We start from the raw sequence: 19,246 nt of genomic DNA, 5'->3' as shown, positions 1-19,246 counted from the left end.
TTTGTGTACACGCTTTATTTGTTAAAATACCATTAGATTATTCCTCAGGACAAGAGCCAAGATCAGCCCCTGCAGAAACTTAGGAACTATGTACAGCATTTTACAGAACAGAAGACAATACTTTAGCTGAAGCCTGCCTGTTGAGCAGAGAAGGGTGTCCTGAGTGGACTCGGCAAAGAAAAGGAAGTCGGGCAGGGAAGGGAAGGTGCCATCCGACAAACTTCAGCCGCCATCAGGGCAAGTCTGGTGATGGTCACAGATTGGAGGCTGTTTTTGAAGGGGTCGAGTACAGCACAGGGATTCCATGTGTCTGCAATCAGACAACAGGTGGCATTAGAAAGGTAAAATTACTGGAGTAAAAATTGCTAAATCCCTTGCAACATCTGGAAACTTATCTAACTAGGAACAGCCAAGGGTCTTTTGTCAAGTCTCTTTCCTATTAGTCTGTGAACAGGTGATCTAAGTTATTTCTTCTCCCAGCCTCTAGGACTTCTGAAAGAACAGTGGTTAGTGCTTACCTACACAGGCTAGACCCCAGGCTGAGGTGCCATTAGGTCAATGTCACTCAAATTTCTGGCCAGCCAAACTCCAGCAGCAAAGAGTCCCAAATTGAGAATCAAGTTCCTGGAAAAAGGAACGCATCCTATTAACCCTGTGGTCACTGAGTCACGTGTCTGGTTAACGAGAGACTTGTGGGTGGGGGGGCCGGTTCCCATAATCACACACTGGAGGAAGCCGTCCCCTCCTGAGGCAGAAGCACTTCAGAATCGCATGAGCACTGATCGGTACATAATAGGTTGCCCAAGACCACATGGTTATTTAAGGTTCGTTTCTACGTCTAATGAGAGCAGGGTCAAACGCAAAGGCCAATTAAGCACTTGTCCAGAGCCAAAAAGCCTGTTTGTTGCAGCCCCCTCCCCCAGGGTCCCCGTGAGCATAGCTTCTCTAGACAGAGCCTGGTGACTGAAAAGAGCGCTTCGGCAGCACGGAAATCCTCCCGATCAAGGACCTCAGCAAAGCACAGCCAGAGCCACAAAGAGGCCAAGATGTGGGTGATGTAAAAAAATCTGGAGGAACCAGTTCCAAGGAAGGGAAATCCAGGGGGTACGCATAACGCGCGCGAAGGGCCGGAGAGGGACCGAGCCCCCGGGCCTCGGTTACCTCCGGAAGTCATTCCTGTCGGTGGCGAAGCGGTAGACGCCCCGAAGCCAGTCCCCCACGTTGTCTGGAATTTCGGGAGCTTCATTTGCTGAGCCCGCAGCGGTCACGCCGGCCCCACTGGAAGCCATAGCAGCACCTCAGCGCTCTGTACGAACACTCACCACGCACCGGGCGGGCGCCGACAGATTACGCAACTTCCGGCCTCACACTTCCGCGGGCCACTGGCCAACAGAGGGCACAGCGGCTCGCGCATCGACAGGCGCCTGCAGAACTTCCCGGGTGCGCGTCCGCCACCTCGGCCAGGGGTGGAGCGCCGCCGTGCTCCAGTCTCCCTGGTCGGGTTCCACTTCCAGCTCCGTCCTGGCCTTCGGCCGGCGCACCGGCTCACAGTCCAGGTGTTCTCCGAACCAACTTCATTGGTTCGGGAGGAGAACGCTGGGGATGGGGCCGCCCGGCCTGTGGGTGTGGGGCAGGGGCACTCAGCGGGGGATGCGTAGCTTTGAGGAATGGGCTTCTCCAAGTCTCCAGGAAGAGTCATAAAGTGCGCGGGCTGAAAGGAGGCAGTCAAACCTGTCATCTCGCCGCCCCTCCCCAGACGTGGTCCTGATTCAGTCTCGGACTTAGAGGGGTAAGAGAGCCTCGCTCTCTCGCCTTACATATCACAACCCCCCAATTCCCCTTTCTCCAGGCTGCGACACTAGCAAATGGTACAGTGCCTCCTGGAGGTGTCGCTGTCCCCAGTTCGGAGAGGGGCCGGGGTCTCCCAGGGCCGGGGAAGGCGATGGCCTAAGAAAAAGCCTTCGGGTTCCGATTCAGAGGAAGAGGAGCAGGTGGGGCAGGGAGCGTCCTCCTTGGGATCAAGGGGCGTCTCTAGGCGGCCCTGCGCTTGCCCTTGGCGTGCCTCCGTCTGGTCTCCAGTTCGATACTCCTGCTCCGCGCTGGATCCAAGAATCCCAATCCGGGTTTCCAGACTAGAGCTGACGGCAGTGGCGAGAAGGGTTGCCCGGGAGATGGTCGCAGCATTCGGCTGGGCGCAGTCCCGGTCTCCAACTCTGCAGAGCCCCTCCTCTCCTGTTCCGGGCGGGGTCAGAAACGCCCATCTCAGAGCCGCGAGTCTCTTTCTCCCAGATTCGGGCGGGGCAGCGGCCAGAAGCCAGTCCCAGTCCGGGCCCAACCTCCCGCTCCGCCCCGAGCCGTGCGCGCCGCCGCCGTGGGTCCGCTCCAGGCTCCCGCCCCTCCCCGCCTCCGCCCAGCAGAGGGCGGCCGCGGCCCCAGCCCAGGAGCGAGTCCCGCGCCGCAGCCCCAACGGCGGCGCGGGGTGGGTTCTGGAGGCCCTCGGAGCGCGCCGGCCAGGGACGCGCGGTGAGAGCTGCGGGCCCCGAAGCTCGGGTCTGGGGGGGCGGGGGGCGGGGCGGGGGCGCTGCTGGAGGGGCGGGACGGCGTGGGACCGGGGTGAGGGTCCCAGCCCGGGAGAACCACCCCCCTCAGCCCAGCCCGAGCCGCTGCCCCCTTCCCCTTTGATCTTAACCTTCTCCTCCCTTACCCGGGGACGCCCTGCTTTCCAGTGTCGGGGCCGGACTCGAACCCGCATCCGAATAGCGACGCTCAAAGCAGCTGGGGCAGCAGGGGCCGCCCCCCGGCAGGGCATAACGTCCCCCGCCCAAGGGCCCGGCGCAGTCCTGGCAGCAGAAGTGATTTTCGTGCCAGCGCTGTCCCTTGGCCTCGGTGCAGCGCTGGGAGAAAATCAGCTGAGAGAGGGAGAGGGGGACGGTTCATTCATTCATTCACTCATTCATTCATCCAATAACCACGCCTTATACCCAGTTGACGCTAAAGCACGTCTACAGACATTCCCATTTGATCTCCTCAAACACTCTCAGACGCGGGGAGGGCTGATTGGATTAGCCAGGATCCCCCAGCTAGCAGGTGGCACATCCTGAAGAAGTGCGACCCGGGTCGCCTGGACGCCCATTCCAGGTTTCCATACTGCCTCTTGTGCAGACACTGAACGAGTTCCTCGCTGGAGCAGGAACAGCACTAGCGTACTGAGATGATCGTCTGTCCTAGAGTCCCTGCTCTGGAGAAATTGAGTCCAAGAAAATTGGGGGGATTCTGCTTACGGTGGGGAAGGGCACAAAGGCAACGGGCCCCAGGTACCCAGAGCTCAAAAGTCAGAGCAAGGTGAATACAGAAGTCCCAGACTGATTTCCAGTTCTCTGTACCCCACTCCGTGGTACTGAAAGAGGCGTCCCTTTGCACCCTGCCACTCAACCCTGGGCAGACCCCCTCCAGCCCCTCCCTTCAAGGTTGTACCTGGTCACAAGCCGGGCAGCGCGGCTGCAACAGCTCTGCGTGATGATGGCCGCAGTAAAGACGCCCATCGTGGTAGAAGTAGATGAGGTTGATCAGGGCCTGGCCACAGGCCTGGCAGGCAAAGCAAGCCCGGTGCCAGCAGCGCCGCTCTCCTGCCCGAGCTGTGAACACTCCGTACTCCCCTGGCCTCAGCGGCTCCCTGCACTGCGGGGCGTGGGTGCTGGGCTGGTCACAGGCTGCATATGCCAGTCTCCAGGCTCTTCCATCCCAACCCCAACCTAACTGTTCTTCCCACACCTCTGGCAAACCCACCTCCACTGCAGGCTCCACCAGGAACCCCTACATTTGGTTTCCCTTTTTCCTGAATGTTGCCAAACTCAATCCCCAAACCTCTTTTCCTCTTCGGAGTCCCCAAAGCCATCCCCTTCTGCAACAGTGAGAGGGCAAAGAGAGGAGGAAGGGGAATATGGTGGCCAGGTCAGGTGTTACATACATTTTCACAGGTGCATTCTTCAAGTTTGAGAGGTACCAGGCGGGCCACCCCCTGTCCCAGGGCCTCCCGCCTTCGTTGGGCACAGAAGAGCCGCAGCTCAGCCAGCTCCTCCTCCCCAAGGGCCAGGCAGTAGCACTCCTGCAGAAACAGGTGTCCACTGTAACTGGGAGAGCCCCAGCAGGTAAGATTGAAGTTTGACTAGAGAGAGGAGGTTTAGTTGTTTGGTCAAAGACAGACTGTAAAACCTCAAGGAGCTGCAGGAAATAACAGCACAGATGAGCACTGAGGAGAGGGAGGAGAGGTGGAGTACATCCACATGTGTCTCATTCCCCAAGGAATGGTGATCACTCAGGTCCTGATGGCCCCATAGCACTTAGCCCATCTTCCTGTACTGGGTTGGCCAAAATGTTCATTCAGGATTTTCCATAACATAGAATGGAAGAACTCAAATGGACTTTTTGACCAACCCAGTATTTAGATCCTGGCTCCCAATGAGCTGTAGCTCAATATCACTTCCCACTGGATTTCCCCTATTCCATATTCTCCTGCCTTGCCTCCCCAATTGAATTGTAAGCCTTTGGGCGGGGCACACGTAGGGGCCTCAATAAATACTTAACCACCATATGCTCTACATTTGTACATTCCATTATCAGGTTCAAAAGCTGGTCATGTTCATTTTCTTATTTGCTCTTCGGCTAAGTATGGTGGTGGACAGAGTGGATGTCACTGCCCACATTGTGTAGACAGGAAAGCTCAGGCCAGGGGTGGGGGGATGTCTTCCCCCAATTAGTGGCATATCTAGGCCGTAAATTTGTGCCTCCCTCCCTTGTGTACCTCACTTCTTCCCACAGTAAGTAAAGAGAGGGAAGCAAGAGAGAGGAAAGCTGGGGAGAGGGAGACCCACATCGCTGTCCTGTGGAGGGAGCTGCTGGAGGAGGCTCCGGAGCCCAGGCCAACTGGGGGCCGGGGTGGTATCCAGGCCAGGGTGCCCCCAGCTCAGAACTTCAGGATCCTGAGGAGACACAGCACAGGGAGGGGGGCAGAGCTCGGTTTGTCCTTCCTTCCCCTCCCGCCCTCCCTCATTCATCACCACCTCTTCGTCAGTCCTGGACAGTGTCTACCCTCCTGCATTTGGAGACTCTTCCTTCACGATCACAAGGACAGTTGATCCACTCTCGTGTTTGTGGTCTCACTGAGGGAGGTTAGCGGGACACACCCCTAAACATCTTCCCTTCTTATGCTTGAAATCACCCCCTTCACTCCTTAGGGCCAAACCCCCTAGGTTCTGCTTTGGCAACATAAGCCCAGTAGGAGAGAATTCATGTATATGTGTGAATAAGTTTAAGGAAGCTGAAGAATTTCCTGTGGTCCAGTGGTTAGGACTCTATGCTTTCATTGCCAAGGTCCCAGGTTCAATCCCTGGTTGGGGAACTAAGATTCTACAAGCTGTACAGCACAACCAAATTGGAAAAAAAAAAAAAAAAAGGTAGAGAAGTTGAACCCCTGTGTTCTGAGGAGGCTATATGGACAGGGATTCCTGCAAAGGAAAAAGGCTGCAAGAAGCTGGGCACAAAGGCTAACTACCTCCCATTTGGTGGAAATCGAAAGAGGTCCAGAGGATGAAGGGGATGGCAATCTCAGAGGGAAGGGCAGGACTCCTCCCAACTGAGCAGAGGACTCCTCCCACCTGAGCAGAGGTCTCCTCAGGGTCCTCCTTGGGCATGAGGTCTAGGTCGCTGTCTGAGTTGACTGGTGGATTCAGCTCTGGAGAGGCCAGCCTCTTTGCTCGATGGGGCCAGCCAGAATTCAGCAGTGATATTGGTGGTAAAGTCTGCACAGAAAACAGCAAGAGGCCTCCCATTTATTTGACCATAACAATGAGCTAGGCAGGCTAAGTGCTTTACAGGCATTGTCTCCATCAGTCCTCCCATCAACTACATGAGTCAGGTAGTTTTCTGGTCACCATTTTACAGATGGTCCAACTGAACCTCAGTAAGTGTAAGTGGTCTGCTCAAGGTCACAAAGCTAGTAAATGGCAGAGTCAGATCTTGAGGCCAGAGCTTTCAGCTCCAGAGTTTCTGAAGCTCCAACTCTAGGGTCTCCCAGCACTGGGATGGAGGAAAGCAGAGCCCTGTAATGGAAGAAGGAGATAAGCCACCTTTCCCGTGAACCTTTGGGTGGACTGGCCCCTGTTCCCCGCCTCCCCAGTCATAATTCCCACCATTCTTTACTGGGCACTCAGCACCCAGGAAGCCTGCTTTCTCATCTCTTCTCACTTCTGCTGTAGGCTTCGGCCAGGTGAAAGAACCACTTCACCAGGAGACCCTTAGCCTCTCCAGCCCATACCAGCTCACCTTTCCCTATGCTCCAGAAATAGGTACAGTGGGTGTCCCCAGATTTCTCACCTAATGTTCCTCTTTGCCCCCTGTGCCTCTCTCAGCTCCTCATCTGGTCTATCAGCTCTTCCAGGACAGAAGAAAATCCTGTGCTTCTATCTTCTGTCTCTAGTGGCAACGTCACTGGATAATTCTAAGTGCAATTCTTTAGCCCTCCTCTGGGCAAGTCCTGCTATGGCTACATTATCTTGGGGATGGGAAGTGACTACTGAAGTGGTAAAGGGATGAACCCTGCCCACAACAAGCTCATCGTCTACTGGGTCAGGCATCGATGAAACCAGAGAGCATGGGGCCAGGATTCTGGGCAGATAGACACGGCATTCTAGGAAGAAAAAAAAAAAAGACTAAACTTTCTAGAATATTTACTCCGTGCCAGGGGCTTTTCTGGGGCTTCCCAGGTGGTGCTAGTGGTAAAGAAGCCTCCTGCCAATGCAGGAGTCAGAGGAGACTCAGGTCCAATCCCTGGGTGGGGAAGATCCCCTGGAGGAAGGCATGGCAACCCACTGCAGCAATTTAGCACCCACTGCATGCAGAGACTTTTCTAGCATGTTACATAATCATCCTCACAACAATCCTGTGACGCAGTTTCTATTATCCCATTTTACGGTTGAAACAAACAGGTTAACTAACTTGCCTGAGGTCACATTAGAAGGCTAAGGGAAGCTTTAGAGGAGGAAGTTGTCTTTGAGAGCTGGGATGGCAGCTGGGCACAGGAAGGGATCATCAAATCCCTAGCCTCCGTGAGACCCAGCTTTAGGGCTGGGTACAGGGTTTGGACCATAAAAATTATATGGCTTCCCAGCCCTGAGCCCTCACCCTCTGCCACCCTTCCCAGCTTCCTGGCTCCACACCCATCTGCTTCCTTCCTGTTCTGTCCCTCAGGTCAGCTTTCCTGTGGAAAGCAGCCAGGATGGGCTGTTCACACTCAGGGCCAGGAGGGGACTGAGACCCTCTTTTCCAGGTTCTAGTTTGCATGAAATCGTCTCACAGAGGACCAACGCTCAGAAATCAGTCCTCACGCCTCACCCCAGGACTGGATAACTCCACGTTCACTTAGCACTGGACTCCATCTTACTAACATGCTGGATTCCTTCCAGAATTCTCCTCCCCCCCACCTTACAAATAATACAAGACTGAACCCCCTCCCCGTTGGGCACAGTGTAAACGGGCTCAGGAGTTCTACTTTCCTCAAGGGCAGAGGCCAGGGATTGGGAAGTTGAGGGGTGGGGTGTAAGGGATGAAAGATTTCCCCGGACAGTGAGAGGAAGAAAGGTTCGAGAAGTTTCTGGTACTGCCAAGTGCCCTCTTGACAGATCCCCAGGTTTTTTCTTGGCTTTCTCAGGGCCCACCTCCGAAGCGGGAAGCGGTGTGGTTCTCAAGTCAGCTGGAGTGCCCAGTGCGGCTGCTGGAGTTTAGGAGAGGGGACGGGACTTCGCCGGGGTCTCACCCTTGCTGAGCGCTGGTGTCCGGGCAGCTCTGCACAGACGCCGCTGTCGGGCCCCTCACCCAGTCTCCACCTCCCGGTCTAGGCGCCCGCCTCTGCCCGCCCCCGAGAGCGCGGCCCTTCCTCTCCCAGCACCCCCACTCCCCGCCCCGCGGGCCCCGTCCGCCTCTCCGGGGCTGGTAGGGCCCGACGGCTCGGGGAGGGGCCTAGAGCCGCTAAGTGAAGGAAAGCATTTGAGGGATATCGGGTGAAAACGGTGCAGGCTCCACTGCTCCCACGCCCGTGGGCTTAGTCCTGGGACCGCATCTCTGCGGGCGCTGAGCAGACACCCAGGAGACATCGTTATGCCGGGTCCTCAAGCACTCGCTGAACAAAACGCCTTTCGAAGCCTGCAGGTCCCCCCAGACCTTCTTCTGGTCTCCTAGACCCGCCCTTGTCTGTGTGTCCCCACCCCCACCTAGTTCCCTCCCCCTTGTCCCCAGCCCCTTTCTGGGGTCCCTTGTACGACCCTTCCCCGTCCCATCCCTTCAAGTTCCTCCCCCATCTTTCGTGTTTCTCCCCGGTCCCGCCCTGGCTCCGGTCCTTTTTCTCATCCCTGGAGTGGAAACCTTTGGTCCCACCTCTGGTCCCCTCGGCCCCGCCCTGAGCCCCGCCCCCGCCCCAGGCTCCGCCCCGTCCCGGCTAGGCTAGCTCTGCCGCTGGCCCGGAGCGCCCTCTGGTGTCTGCGCATGCTCCCTGCTCGCTACCGCAAAGTCCTCCAAAGGGACCTTCTAGGCTGCGCGCCGGTCGCCCCCGATCGGGTCCGCCTGCCCGCAGCGTCTCGTTGGTGCAGCCGATGACCTCCGACCCCGCCGCCGCGGGGCGGGGAGGCCTTAGCTCCGGGCGGGCGGCGGCTGCTGCAGTGGGACCCGGGAGCGGGGCCCGGCGCCGCCCGGGCCGTGGGGCGATGTGAGTCGGGGTGCGGCGGGGCGGGGACGAAGCGGCTCCACCGAGGCCGCACCGCGCCTCGCCGCAGTCTCCGCTCCCTCCCGAGGAAGTCCCGGGAGGGCGGGCGGTGGAGCCCCGGGGCTGGGGGCGGGCATCTAGGGACTACGCGCGGCCCTGACCTCCCCTATTCCTTCCCGGCATCTAGAAATTCCCGTCAATTCTGTTACCTAAATCTGCCTCTAACCTCCCAGAACCACCCCATCCCCACCCCCGACACACCTTCGCGTGTCCTGGAGTCCCGAGAACCCCGGTCTCCTGCAAATTCCCCTGCTACGCCCCCAGAACCACCATTCTCTCTGGGATGAACCCAGATGCTTCCGCCGTCCTGAAATTCCTCCAAGTCTTCATGCTTCTCCATTCTCCTTGCACCGTGCTCAAATCCAAAGCATCTGTCCACCTTTCCCCAATCCCTCTCAGACGTTTTGAGTCTCCATAACCTCAAACTCCTACTCCCAGTCCACATCTGTCTCAGAGCAGAGCCTTCTCCTCCTGTCACCCGATGTCACCCCCTTAGCTGGGCTGTCATATGTTCTGGTATCTTTAAGAGCAGTGAAGGAAACAGGAAAAGATACAGCGCCCTCTCCCATCTTGCACCCTGCAGTTCTTGGCTTCACCCCCAGACTCCCTGTTGGTGGCTCAAGCCCCAGTATTTACCCAGCTGCCCGTCTTTACCCAGCTGTGCACATCTTCCTCAGCCCGCTGCCCCTTCCAGAGAGTAAGCCAGACAGAGGGTAGGGGTCCTTTTACCTGGAAAGTACCCAAAGATGCAGAGCACATGGGGCCCTGGGAAATGACCTTGTTTTTCCAGAGCAGGAGGGTGGGATTTCAAGGATCTCCAGGGTCCTGGCTTGTTGACTTGTCCACCTAGGGCTCAGATTACTGAAATTTTGGTTGATAGCATTTCTGTTAAATTATAGGCCTTTTGGAGCTTGGAGAACAGAAAGTCTATCAAGGTTCCAAATGTGAAATTGAAGGAGCTTGTCCTAGAAGAGGAAAATGTTGATTTTAGTGGTGTTTGTCCTATGTACTTACTTCTAGAGGTGAAGCTCCATATTTTACAGCTGTTTCCTGTAAAAACTGGAAAGCTATTTCCCTTAAAGGCGTTGGGGTGGGAGTTGTGGGTGGCGATGGAGGATCTGCTTGACAGACTCTCTGTGATACTTAGCAGCAACATAGAATATTGGTTTCCTGAATCTTAAGCCATTGCTCTTTCCAATACATCTTCGTGTCTTCTTGAGAGATCTCTCTGTAGAGTTCAAGTTCTCTGCAAAGGTAAGGTGATGATCTTGGTATTGGTTGTAACAGGATTCAGAGGGGGTCTAGAAGTGACTTAAAATGTTCTGGCCTGTCTCGGACTTCAAAGTCACTGTTTCCAGGGTAGTCTTTCCCTCTCAGGGCCTATGGGGCTTAGAATTTGTGGTCCCTTTGGCCTTGATCTTTCTTCATTGGCTTCTATATACCATTATAGCCTGGAACGGATATCCCAGTGGGGTGGACTGACAGCAAGTCAGTTTCATCAACCATTGAGGGGTGAGGATAGAAGTTTTCCACTAACCTGTGGTCTCTGTCTCCTATGCTAGGTGAGCCCCAGGTGTGTCCCAGGGAGATCCAGGTGACTTCTCTGCAGACTGCTTGCCATGCCACCCCACCAAGAACAGGGGGAATAAAGTGGGGGTCCTTCCCCATGCCCCTCCCATGGTCAGCTCTCCAATGGCCTGGGTGAGGTGAGACCCGTGTATAGGAGCCACTTTTCTAGAATTTCCCAAGTTGGGAGGAATTGAGGGTGCAGGTCAGGATTGTTCAAGACTTTACACTTTGAATGGGAGTTCTAGAAAGTATCTAGTCCCACCGATTCCTTTCTTGCAGCAAGTTGCAAACCCATAATTTCTGGTTGGGATTGGTCCATGGGTTTGCTTGGTCCCTTAGGTCACTGTAGCCTGGTGGTGTCATCGCCATTCCAGCCACAGTCCCAAATGTTGTGACATACAATTTGAGTCCCATAATCCAGGAGGGAAAAGCCGGGTAGTAAGGCCTCTGGTCTCCCATTTGGACAAAAGGGAACAAACCGAGTGTTTTTTAAATGAAGAAATGCCTACTCAAGGTTATGAAAATAGTGCTCTGTTTTCAATTTCAATTGCCTGAATATATCTCTTAACCATAACATAACATCTCATTTGAAGAGAACATCAAAAATAAATTTGAGATAGATGTTATAACCTCAGATATGCAGATGACGCCACCCTTATGGCAGAAAGCGAAGAGGAACTAAAAAGCCTCTTGATAAAAGTGAAAGAGGAGAATGAAAAAGCTAGCTTAAAACTCAGCATTCAAAAAACTAAGATCGTGGTGTCCAGTCCCATCACTTCATGGCAAATAGATAGGGAAACAGTGAAAACAGTGAGAGACTTTATTTTTTTGGGCTCCAAAATCACTGCAGATGGTGACTGCAGCCATGAAATTAAAAGACGCTTGCTCCTTGGAAGAAAAGCCATGACCAACCTAGACAGCATACTCAAAAGCAGAGACATTACTTTGCCAACAAAGGTCCATCTAGTCAAGGCTATGCTTTTTCCAGTAGTCATATATGGATGTGAGAGTTGGATCATAAAGAAAGCTGAGCACCAAAGAATTGATGCTTTTGAACTGTGGCGTTGGAGAAGACTCTTGAGAGTCCCTTGGACTCCAAGGAGATCAAACCAGTCAATCCTAAAGGATATCAACCCTGAATATTCATTGGAAGGACTGAAACTGAAGCTCCAGTACTTTAGCCACCTGATGCAAAGAACTGACTCATTGGGAAAGACCCTGATGCTGGGAAAGATGGAAGGCAGGAGGAGAAGGGGACGACAGAGGAAAAGATGGTTGGATGCCATCACTGACTCAATGGACATGAGTTTGAGCAAGCTCTGAGAGTTGGTGGTGGACAGGAAAGCCTGGCATGCTGCAGTCCATGGGGTCGCAAAGAGTCAGACACAACTGAGCAACTGAACTGAATTGAACTGAGATGTTGGGGTGGTGGTAAGAAAGGAAAAGAGGATCTGAGTGAGATGGGACAGGAGGAACAGGAGAAAGTTCCAGGTCAAAGTGTCTGGGACTCCCCACCTACAGTTTCTTTGCTGAATCTGGATGAGGGCCCCGGCTGGCACCCAGCTCCTGATGCAGATCCGTTCCTCTAGGTCCCTCCTTTTAGCCATGTTTTTTATGCTGCCCAGGCTGCCCTTCCCTATCATACTGTTAGTCAGAATCCTACATACTTCTCAAGGTCCAGGTCAAGCATTACCCCTCTCTCCATCCCCTCATCAGCATTAATCCTTAACACATCCTAACTCGAGTTAATGTTTATCCAGTGTGTGTCTGGCCCTGGATTGAGAGTGTGAATTCCTTGAGGAAGGGACTGTGAGTCTTGGACAGAGTAGGTGATCACAGCGGGGTGGTTCTGCCAGAGTTCCCCAGAGTGGGGCTCTGGGGAGCTGGCTTTGATGACCTTACTGCCCTTTGTGTTTTTTGCTAGGGCAGGCAGGCTGCTCTGACACCATGGGGAGCTGCTGCAGCTGCCTGAACCGAGACAGCGTCTCAGACAACCACCCCACCAAGTTCAAGGTACCCACAGCCCCCTCCTTTCCCGTGTACCCAGAATGGCCTCCTAGGTTCTGCCCAAGCTGTCGAGTTGCCTGCCTAGAGAAGGTGAAATGACCTGCTGAGGCTGTGGGCTTATTAACACTTACTAAGAATTCTCAAGCTCAGATCTCTGAGCAGGCCCAAGGAAAACAGGCTCAGTCCATTGCCGTTTCTGCAGCTCTTAGTCTTGCTAAGAATGAAGAAATGCTGAGAGTAGTAAAGATTGTGCTTTCAGCACGACCGACGTTCACTCCCGTCAGTGTATCTTTAAACAACAGAAGTGTGCTCTGTTAAGTTTGCTGCTTGCTTTGGGAGGCTAAGGCCAGGCCTAGTGGACCTGTGTACACCGCACACTCCTTCCACTTCCTATAGGGGGGCGCCTCCTCCTCACCCGCGCGTCTTGAAGCCCAAGTTTCTCCCGCTCACCAGAAGAGGGAGCCCTCAGCAAGGTCCTCCAGTTGGGGGAGGGGGTGGAGGCCTTTATATTTGTTCCGCTTGAATTGGACTCTCCTCGGGTCTTCTGATTTTGAATTCACGATGAAACCTTTTCTCGCATTAACATCTGGCCCTTGGATACTAGCCATGGACCGTTTGGGGTCATCTAACCTTGGATGCCTAACTACCTGACCTTAGGGTCAACTTACCACCCATCCCTGCACTGCCCAAATGACAGAACTAAAGCCTAGAGAATTGTCTTGGGTCACTGACACTGTCTCATCCATGTCCCAGTAATCGTGTGGCGTTCCTGGTGGCTCACAGATCAACACACACTTGAGGGGCTCAGTCATTGACCCCTCTGTCCTGTGCGCCTGCCAGGTGACGAATGTGGATGATGAGGGGGTGGAGCTGGGCTCCGGAGTGATGGAGCTGACCCAGAGCGAGCTGGTGCTGCACCTGCATCGGCGCGAGGCTGTCCGCTGGCCTTACCTCTGCCTGCGGCGCTATGGCTACGACTCCAACCTCTTCTCTTTTGAGAGTGGCCGCCGGTGTCAGACTGGCCAGGGTGAGTACCAGGCCCTGCCCCACGCTGGGATGGGGACTTGTCCATGAGAAACAGGTTCTGCGGCCGGAAGTCGCAGCTGGAGGGTCAGTAGGGAAGTCCATTGACTTGGCAGGTGTTGCCCAAAGAAGGGAAGGGTCATGGCCAAGGGCGCACAGGAGTAAGTGGACTCCCATGCCAGTGCTTTTTCTCTTCAGTCACTGCAGCTCCAGCCTGGGTGGCTTTGTGGGGTCATTTGTTGCACAACCCATGGGAAGCAGGCAGTGGTCCCAGGCAGAGCCTGCCTGGGAAAGCAAGCAGTTCCTCCTTCTTTTGTTACTTTAGTTTGAGGGTCCCTGTTGCCCCCTCAGTAAGATCAAACAGCCCCACGTCATATTCCCAGGTCCCTGTGTATAATGAAAGGTCAGGCAGGAGCGCTCATTGCCTTGGGCCTGTGCGGGGTGGGAATGATAGATTCCGAGAGGTCCACAGTGTAGGGAGTAACCCTCATAAGGTTAATCTTTGTCTCCCGTTACCTGTGGGTGGTGAAGTATGATATATTCGGCCTTCCTCCCCTTTCTCCCTGCAGCTGGAGGTCAGGGAGGAGTGGTTTGTTCCATGATGTTAAGTCTGGGGCCAACCATTGCTCTTTGAAGGGCGGCATGGTCTGGGCTTGTCTTTGAGCTGAGCTGCCAGAAAGAATCCCCCACAGGATTGTGTTCAGTGCAATGTGGGGCTGTGATGGCAGTGATGGCACTAGCGAGCTCCTCTGATGAGGCCGCCAGCATAGCAGTGCATCTCTGTGGCTGTAGTGGCCGGGGGAGCCCTTCCCTCCATGCACCTTACTGTGGAACTCAAGAGACAGAGACAGTTAACGCTGGCTGAGCAGCAAGAGGGGAGGAAGGGGCCTCTCTGCTCCTGGTGGGGTTTAGTCCACACTGAGGATCCCAGAGGAACCACAGATCCCAACACAGGGTTCTTCTAAAACTCCAGTCTTTTAAGCCCTTGACATATCTTGGAATGAGATAGAATAGAATAGAATGAGGAAAGAATAGTCCTGTTTCTTCTCCCTTCTACCCTTTTCATTCCATTCCTGCAGACCTGACACCCCAGCTTAGTCTGTCTGTGTGGACACCCACATGCACATCCCAAGTAGCTTCCCTGAGTCCTGGTCCCCATTGTTACAGGAGGATGTAGAATCCCAGGCTGGCCCAGCATCCCAAGGACATCTTTGGATTCCCTGAGTCCAATCCTGCTGAGGACCATGTGTTGCTGCCTTGGGAGTTTGAGGGGCTGTAAGGGTACCCGCGTGGAGGAGCCACATGGTTGCCATGCCATATTTGTCCTTTAGCTAGATGGCCCATCCTTCCTTTCTCTACCAGAGTTCAAGCTCCGTGAGGTCAGAAGCCCGTACACAGTAGATAGTCACTCTCTGGCCAGGCACTGGGCTAAGTATACAGTGAACAGACAGTGAACAGGACAGACCCTCCCACCCTCAAAGAGCTTTGAGACTGTTGGGCATAGAGCTGAGGGCTGGGGCCCTGGCAGAGCTCTTTTTTTCTGGGGAGCAAGGGGTATCTGACACTATTCTTTCCACTTTGATTTTTTACTTCACTTTCTTTTACCCCTGTGCACACACAGCCTTATGAAAGTAATTTAACCTCAGGAATATAGTTGAAGTACCAGAGCTTATGGCTCAGACGGTAAAGAATCTGCCTGCAGTGTAGGAAACCTGGGTTCGATCCCTGGGTTGGGAAGACCCCCTGGAGGAGGGCATGGCAACCCACTCCAGTATTCTTGCCTGGAGAATCCCCATGGACAGAGAGGCCCAGCGGCCCACAGTCCATGGGGTCACAGAGTGGGACACAACTAAGTGACTAAGCACAGCACGCTAGATCTTAAGATGATGGAAATGCATAGTGTGTGTTGGGGGAGGGGAGTGAAGGCCTTGGGCCGGCTCCTCTCATGGCTCTTGGATATTGGCGAGTGTGCGGAGAACAGTCAGGATGCTAACCCTAACCCCTCAGGCCTGGGACTGAAGTTCAGGGACGTTTCCTGAACTCTGTGCATCCTTTCAACCTCCCTGGTCCTCCCCTATAGGATGCAGGGTCAGAGGAGCCTCATTTCTTCCTCTCCTTCTTCAGGGATATTTGCATTTAAGTGCTCCAGGGCTGAGGAAATCTTCAACCTCCTCCAGGATCTGATGCAGTGCAACAGCATCAATGTGATGGAAGAGCCAGTCATCATCACCCGCAACAGCCACCCGGCTGAGCTTGACCTCCCTCGGGCCCCCCAGCCTCCCAATGGTGAGGAAACCCCTCTCCTCAGCACCCCAACGCACACACAAGCACAGGTCCAGGGAGCACTGGTCTTGGAGGCATGAGTCAGGCAGGCAGGTGGAGGATGGCTGGGTGAGCCAGGCTTCCAGGACCATCATCCATCATCAGACAACTCCCAGGGATAGATAAGTCCTGGCCTAGACTAATCAGGTGACTCAAGCTGAGGCTGGGGAGTCCAGAGCCTTGTATTGACGGATGGTCGGGGAGCAGACAGGAAGACATTGGGTTTCCATGGAAACGGCAGTCTGGAGCCGCTTTGCTTCCTTTCTTCTATCTACTGGGTCATACCCATATACCTTTCCTGACAGCTGGTGCACCATCTCTGCCCACAGCTGTCTGGAGAGGTTCCCACGGTTTCTGCTTGTTCATTCACTAAATCACATCGAACGCCTGCTTTGTGTCCTGCCCTCCATCAGCTGGCCCATGAGGGACAGAAGAAATAGACACACGGTCCTTGATTTTGAGGAGCTTCCCTGGAGCTCACTGGCAGAGCTGGAATGAAGTGTAGGGTCAGTTCAGTGAGAGCAAGGTGTGCCTTAAGTGTTTCAGATAAGGCTCTGATGGGGGGAGTGGAGTTCAAGCTGAGCGTTCAGAAGAATGGCAGAGGTTGAAGATCAGACACAAGGTGAAGACAATGGGGACTGCCAGTTCGGTGGGTGGGCCCTCGAGGACCCTGGGAGTGTCTCCCTGGGAGAGTCCCAGGCTGCCACATGCACGGTTGCAGGCAGCTGCCACCTGGTTTAAGGACCCCTTGTCTCCTGTGTGCCCAGCTCTAGGCTATACCATCTCCAGCTTCTCCAATGGCTTCCCTGGCTGCCCAGGGGAGGGTCCCCGATTCTCAGCACCCCGGCGCCCCTCAACAAGCAGCCTCCGCCACCCCTCGCTTGGTGAAGAGTCCACCCATGCCCTCATTGCCCCAGATGAGCAGGTGAGCAACTGGCTGCCCAGGGTCTTCCTGTTGGTCTGGTGGGGGTAGGGGGTTGGGAAAATACAGCACCTCCTGCCAGTGAGGCTCATGAGAGGGAAGAAAATGGACAGGGCCCCTTCCTGTCCCAAGAAAGGGAGGCCGCTTCCCTGGAAGGTTTGGAGGGCAAGGAAGAGGAGGAGACTGCAGCCCTCTCCCATGTGCTTCTCCTCTCATCCTGTCCCCTGTTCTCTGCTTCCTTCTTGCCCTTGGACCCTCCCGCCCAGTCCCACACCTACGTCAACACGCCAGCCAGCGAGGAGGAGCAGCGCCAAAGCCGGCACTGCCTGCAGCCCTTGCCTGAGGGCCGGGCGCCCTTTGCACAGCAGGCCCGGGGCCCCGACCAGCGGGACCCACAGGTGTTCCTGCAGCCGGGCCAGGTGAAGTTCGTGTTGGGCCCCACCCCAGCTCGGCGGCACATGACCAAGTGCCAAGGCCTGTGCCCGAGCCTGCAGGACGCCCCCCACCACAACAATAACAACGAGGGCCTTTCAGAGTGCCCGGCCCAGCCCAAGTGCACCTACGAGAACGTCAGCGGCGGGTTGCGGCCGGGGGCGGGCTGGAAACTGAGCCCGGAGGAGCCGGGCTGGAACGGCCTGGCCCAGCGCCGGGCTGCACTACTGCACTATGAAAACCTGCCCTCCCTGCCCCCGGTGTGGGAGAGCCAGGCCCCACAGCCAGGGGAGGAGGCCGGGGATGACGGTGACTCAAGGGACGGGCTCACACCCTCCTCCAACGGCTTCCCGGAAGGCGAGGAGGACGAGACCCCGCTGCAGAAGCCCACCAGCACCCGGCCTGCCCTCCGCAGTCACGGCAGCTTCCCCGTGCCGCTGACCCGGCGCCGAGGCTCCCCAAGGGTCTTCAACTTTGATTTCCGCCGCCCGGGCCCGGAGCCCCCGAGGCAGCTCAACTACATCCAGGTGGAGCTGAAGGGCTGGGGTGGAGACCACTCCAAGGGGCCCCCGAACCCCTCCGCCCCCCGAGGCCCTGTGCCCACCACGCACCCTACCCGCAGCTCAGACTCCTACGCCGTGATCGACCTCAAAAAGACCGTGGCCATGTCCAACCTGCAGAGGGCGCTGCCCCGCGACGACGGGACCGCCCGGAAAACCCGGCACAACAGCACCGACCTGCCTCTGTAGGGGCGCCCCTCCTCCGCCCGGCCCATCCTCCGCCTCCCGCTCCATGCCCTGAACCCCCACGCCGGGGCTCGGGGCTGCTTCGCAGAAGGGCACTGAGGTGGACCAGATGCTTACCGCACTGGCCAGAGTCCCCAAAGATATCAGCCGCAGAGTCCCCCGGTGTCCGAGTTGGGGACAGGAGGGAGGAGGACCAGGCGAGGAGGGAGCCGCGGTGTAAACTGTGAAGGGCCCCCCGACGGCAATTAGCACCCTCCCGTTCTGTCATCTGTCGCGTCTGTCGTCTGTGTTTTTTTGGTTGAAATTTGGAAACATTTTGTACCTGTTGATTTTATTTATCAGTTTATTTTTCTATTTATTGTTTTAAATGTAATTTAACATATTTATTATTAATATAATTATTTTTAAATTCTGACGTGGATGATGTCACATTTTTAAAGAGTTTTTTTCTGGCATGCCTGGGGTGGGAGTCCAGGAGGCCTCACAGAGGTAGGGTCTTCACTCTAGGGTGATTGTGGTATTTGTGACAAGTAACAACCATTTCTTTTTCTCCTCTAAGAAGCCCTGGCCAGGAACTGAAAGTTGCCAGGGACGGCTGCTCTGTCAAAGTAAAGTGACAAGGCACCTGGAGTCCTTGATGCCCAAAGGGGATCTGTAAGAAAAACTCCCCGGACCCTCTGAGGCTGTAGTCAGTGGGAGTGGAATTGAGGGGTGGGGTGCTGTACCATATTCACCTTCTCTGGACTCTCTCACTGAGTCCCCCTTCCGCCCCCAGGTGGATCCGATTGGGTACTGCCCTCCTTTCCCACCTTGGCCCCAAGGGGGACCCTGGATCTTCCTTCAGCGCCATCCACATGGCAGGGTCAAGACTAGAACCTTTAAACAGCACTTTACTAAAAACCCAGGAAAAGCAAAAAAAAACAAAGAGGGAAAAACAGAGTAATACAGAACTAAATAGACTTACAAAGTGTGACTTTCCCGGAGAAGTCCTCCCTCGGAATGAGCTCTTTGGGGCATTTCTGACCGACTGCAGGGATGGGGCCCTCACAGAGCCACCACATCGCAACTCCTGCCTGGGCCCCTCTGCCCAGGGCTGTACGCTCCCCCTGCCTGAGGCCGTGGTTGCAGAAGCTCCCTTTCCGTATAGGGAGGCTGCCTCTTTCCTCTTCCTCCTCCCACCAGCCTCCCTGCCTCAAAATTCCCCTTTCTGTCTCAAACCCCTGAATGGTTAATCTCCAGAAAATCCAATGTCTCTAATGAGGCACTTAGGGCCCTGTGGAAGAGAGGGAGCAGGGTTTGTTCAAGCCTTAGGGACAAGCCTTCTTGTCTCATCACTGTTTGTGCCCCAGCTCCCTGTCCAGTGGAGTGAGCAGAACTGTCCTCCACACCAAGGAAACAGGCCAGGGCGGGGCC

General features: G+C 55.3%; 3 protein-coding genes across 11 annotated transcripts; 1 reads left to right on the top strand and 2 right to left on the bottom strand.

Annotated features, from left to right (window-relative positions):
• Nucleotides 1-1,375, bottom strand: TOMM6 (translocase of outer mitochondrial membrane 6). Its single transcript, XM_069564447.1, has 3 exons — nt 1,162-1,375; nt 519-624; nt 1-310 (listed from the first exon to the last, which is right to left on the bottom strand). Exons 1-2 carry the CDS (start codon nt 1,287-1,289, stop codon nt 528-530), a joined length of 225 nt encoding a protein of 74 aa, XP_069420548.1. The 5' UTR covers nt 1,290-1,375; the 3' UTR covers nt 1-310; nt 519-527.
• A 385-nt stretch (nt 1,376-1,760) lies between these two features.
• Nucleotides 1,761-9,285, bottom strand: PRICKLE4 (prickle planar cell polarity protein 4). Of its 7 annotated transcripts, XM_069564436.1 has the most exons (8): nt 7,811-8,246; nt 6,373-6,685; nt 5,655-6,098; nt 4,872-4,979; nt 3,968-4,105; nt 3,475-3,678; nt 2,705-2,909; nt 1,761-2,232 (listed from the first exon to the last, which is right to left on the bottom strand). In XM_069564436.1, exons 3-8 carry the CDS (start codon nt 5,826-5,828, stop codon nt 1,859-1,861), a joined length of 1,203 nt encoding a protein of 400 aa, XP_069420537.1. In that variant the 5' UTR covers nt 5,829-6,098; nt 6,373-6,685; nt 7,811-8,246; the 3' UTR covers nt 1,761-1,858. The 7 variants fall into 7 exon arrangements, with proteins under 7 accessions (XP_069420537.1, XP_069420540.1, XP_069420535.1 ...); XM_069564439.1 differs by lacking the exons at nt 6,373-6,685; nt 7,811-8,246 and adding an exon at nt 9,014-9,285 and having other exon boundaries at nt 5,655-5,798; XM_069564434.1 differs by lacking the exon at nt 6,373-6,685.
• FRS3 (fibroblast growth factor receptor substrate 3) lies at nt 8,650-17,936 on the top strand. 3 transcript variants are annotated; one of them, XM_069564430.1, is made up of 6 exons: nt 8,650-8,755; nt 12,306-12,394; nt 13,229-13,415; nt 15,536-15,697; nt 16,501-16,658; nt 16,922-17,936. In XM_069564430.1, the coding sequence occupies exons 2-6, from the start codon at nt 12,329-12,331 to the stop codon at nt 17,834-17,836; spliced, it is 1,488 nt and encodes a 495-aa protein (XP_069420531.1). In that variant the 5' UTR covers nt 8,650-8,755; nt 12,306-12,328; the 3' UTR covers nt 17,837-17,936. The 3 variants fall into 3 exon arrangements, with proteins under 3 accessions (XP_069420531.1, XP_069420529.1, XP_069420530.1); XM_069564428.1 differs by lacking the exon at nt 8,650-8,755 and adding an exon at nt 10,431-10,518; XM_069564429.1 differs by lacking the exon at nt 8,650-8,755 and adding an exon at nt 10,440-10,513.
• The last annotated feature ends 1,310 nt before the right edge of the window (nt 17,937-19,246 follow it).

The sequence above is a fragment of the Ovis canadensis genome, chromosome 20 (genome assembly GCF_042477335.2).
Source record: "Ovis canadensis isolate MfBH-ARS-UI-01 breed Bighorn chromosome 20, ARS-UI_OviCan_v2, whole genome shotgun sequence".
Lineage (NCBI taxonomy): Eukaryota > Metazoa > Chordata > Mammalia > Artiodactyla > Bovidae > Ovis > Ovis canadensis.
This window is presented reverse-complemented; position numbering and strand designations above follow the sequence as displayed.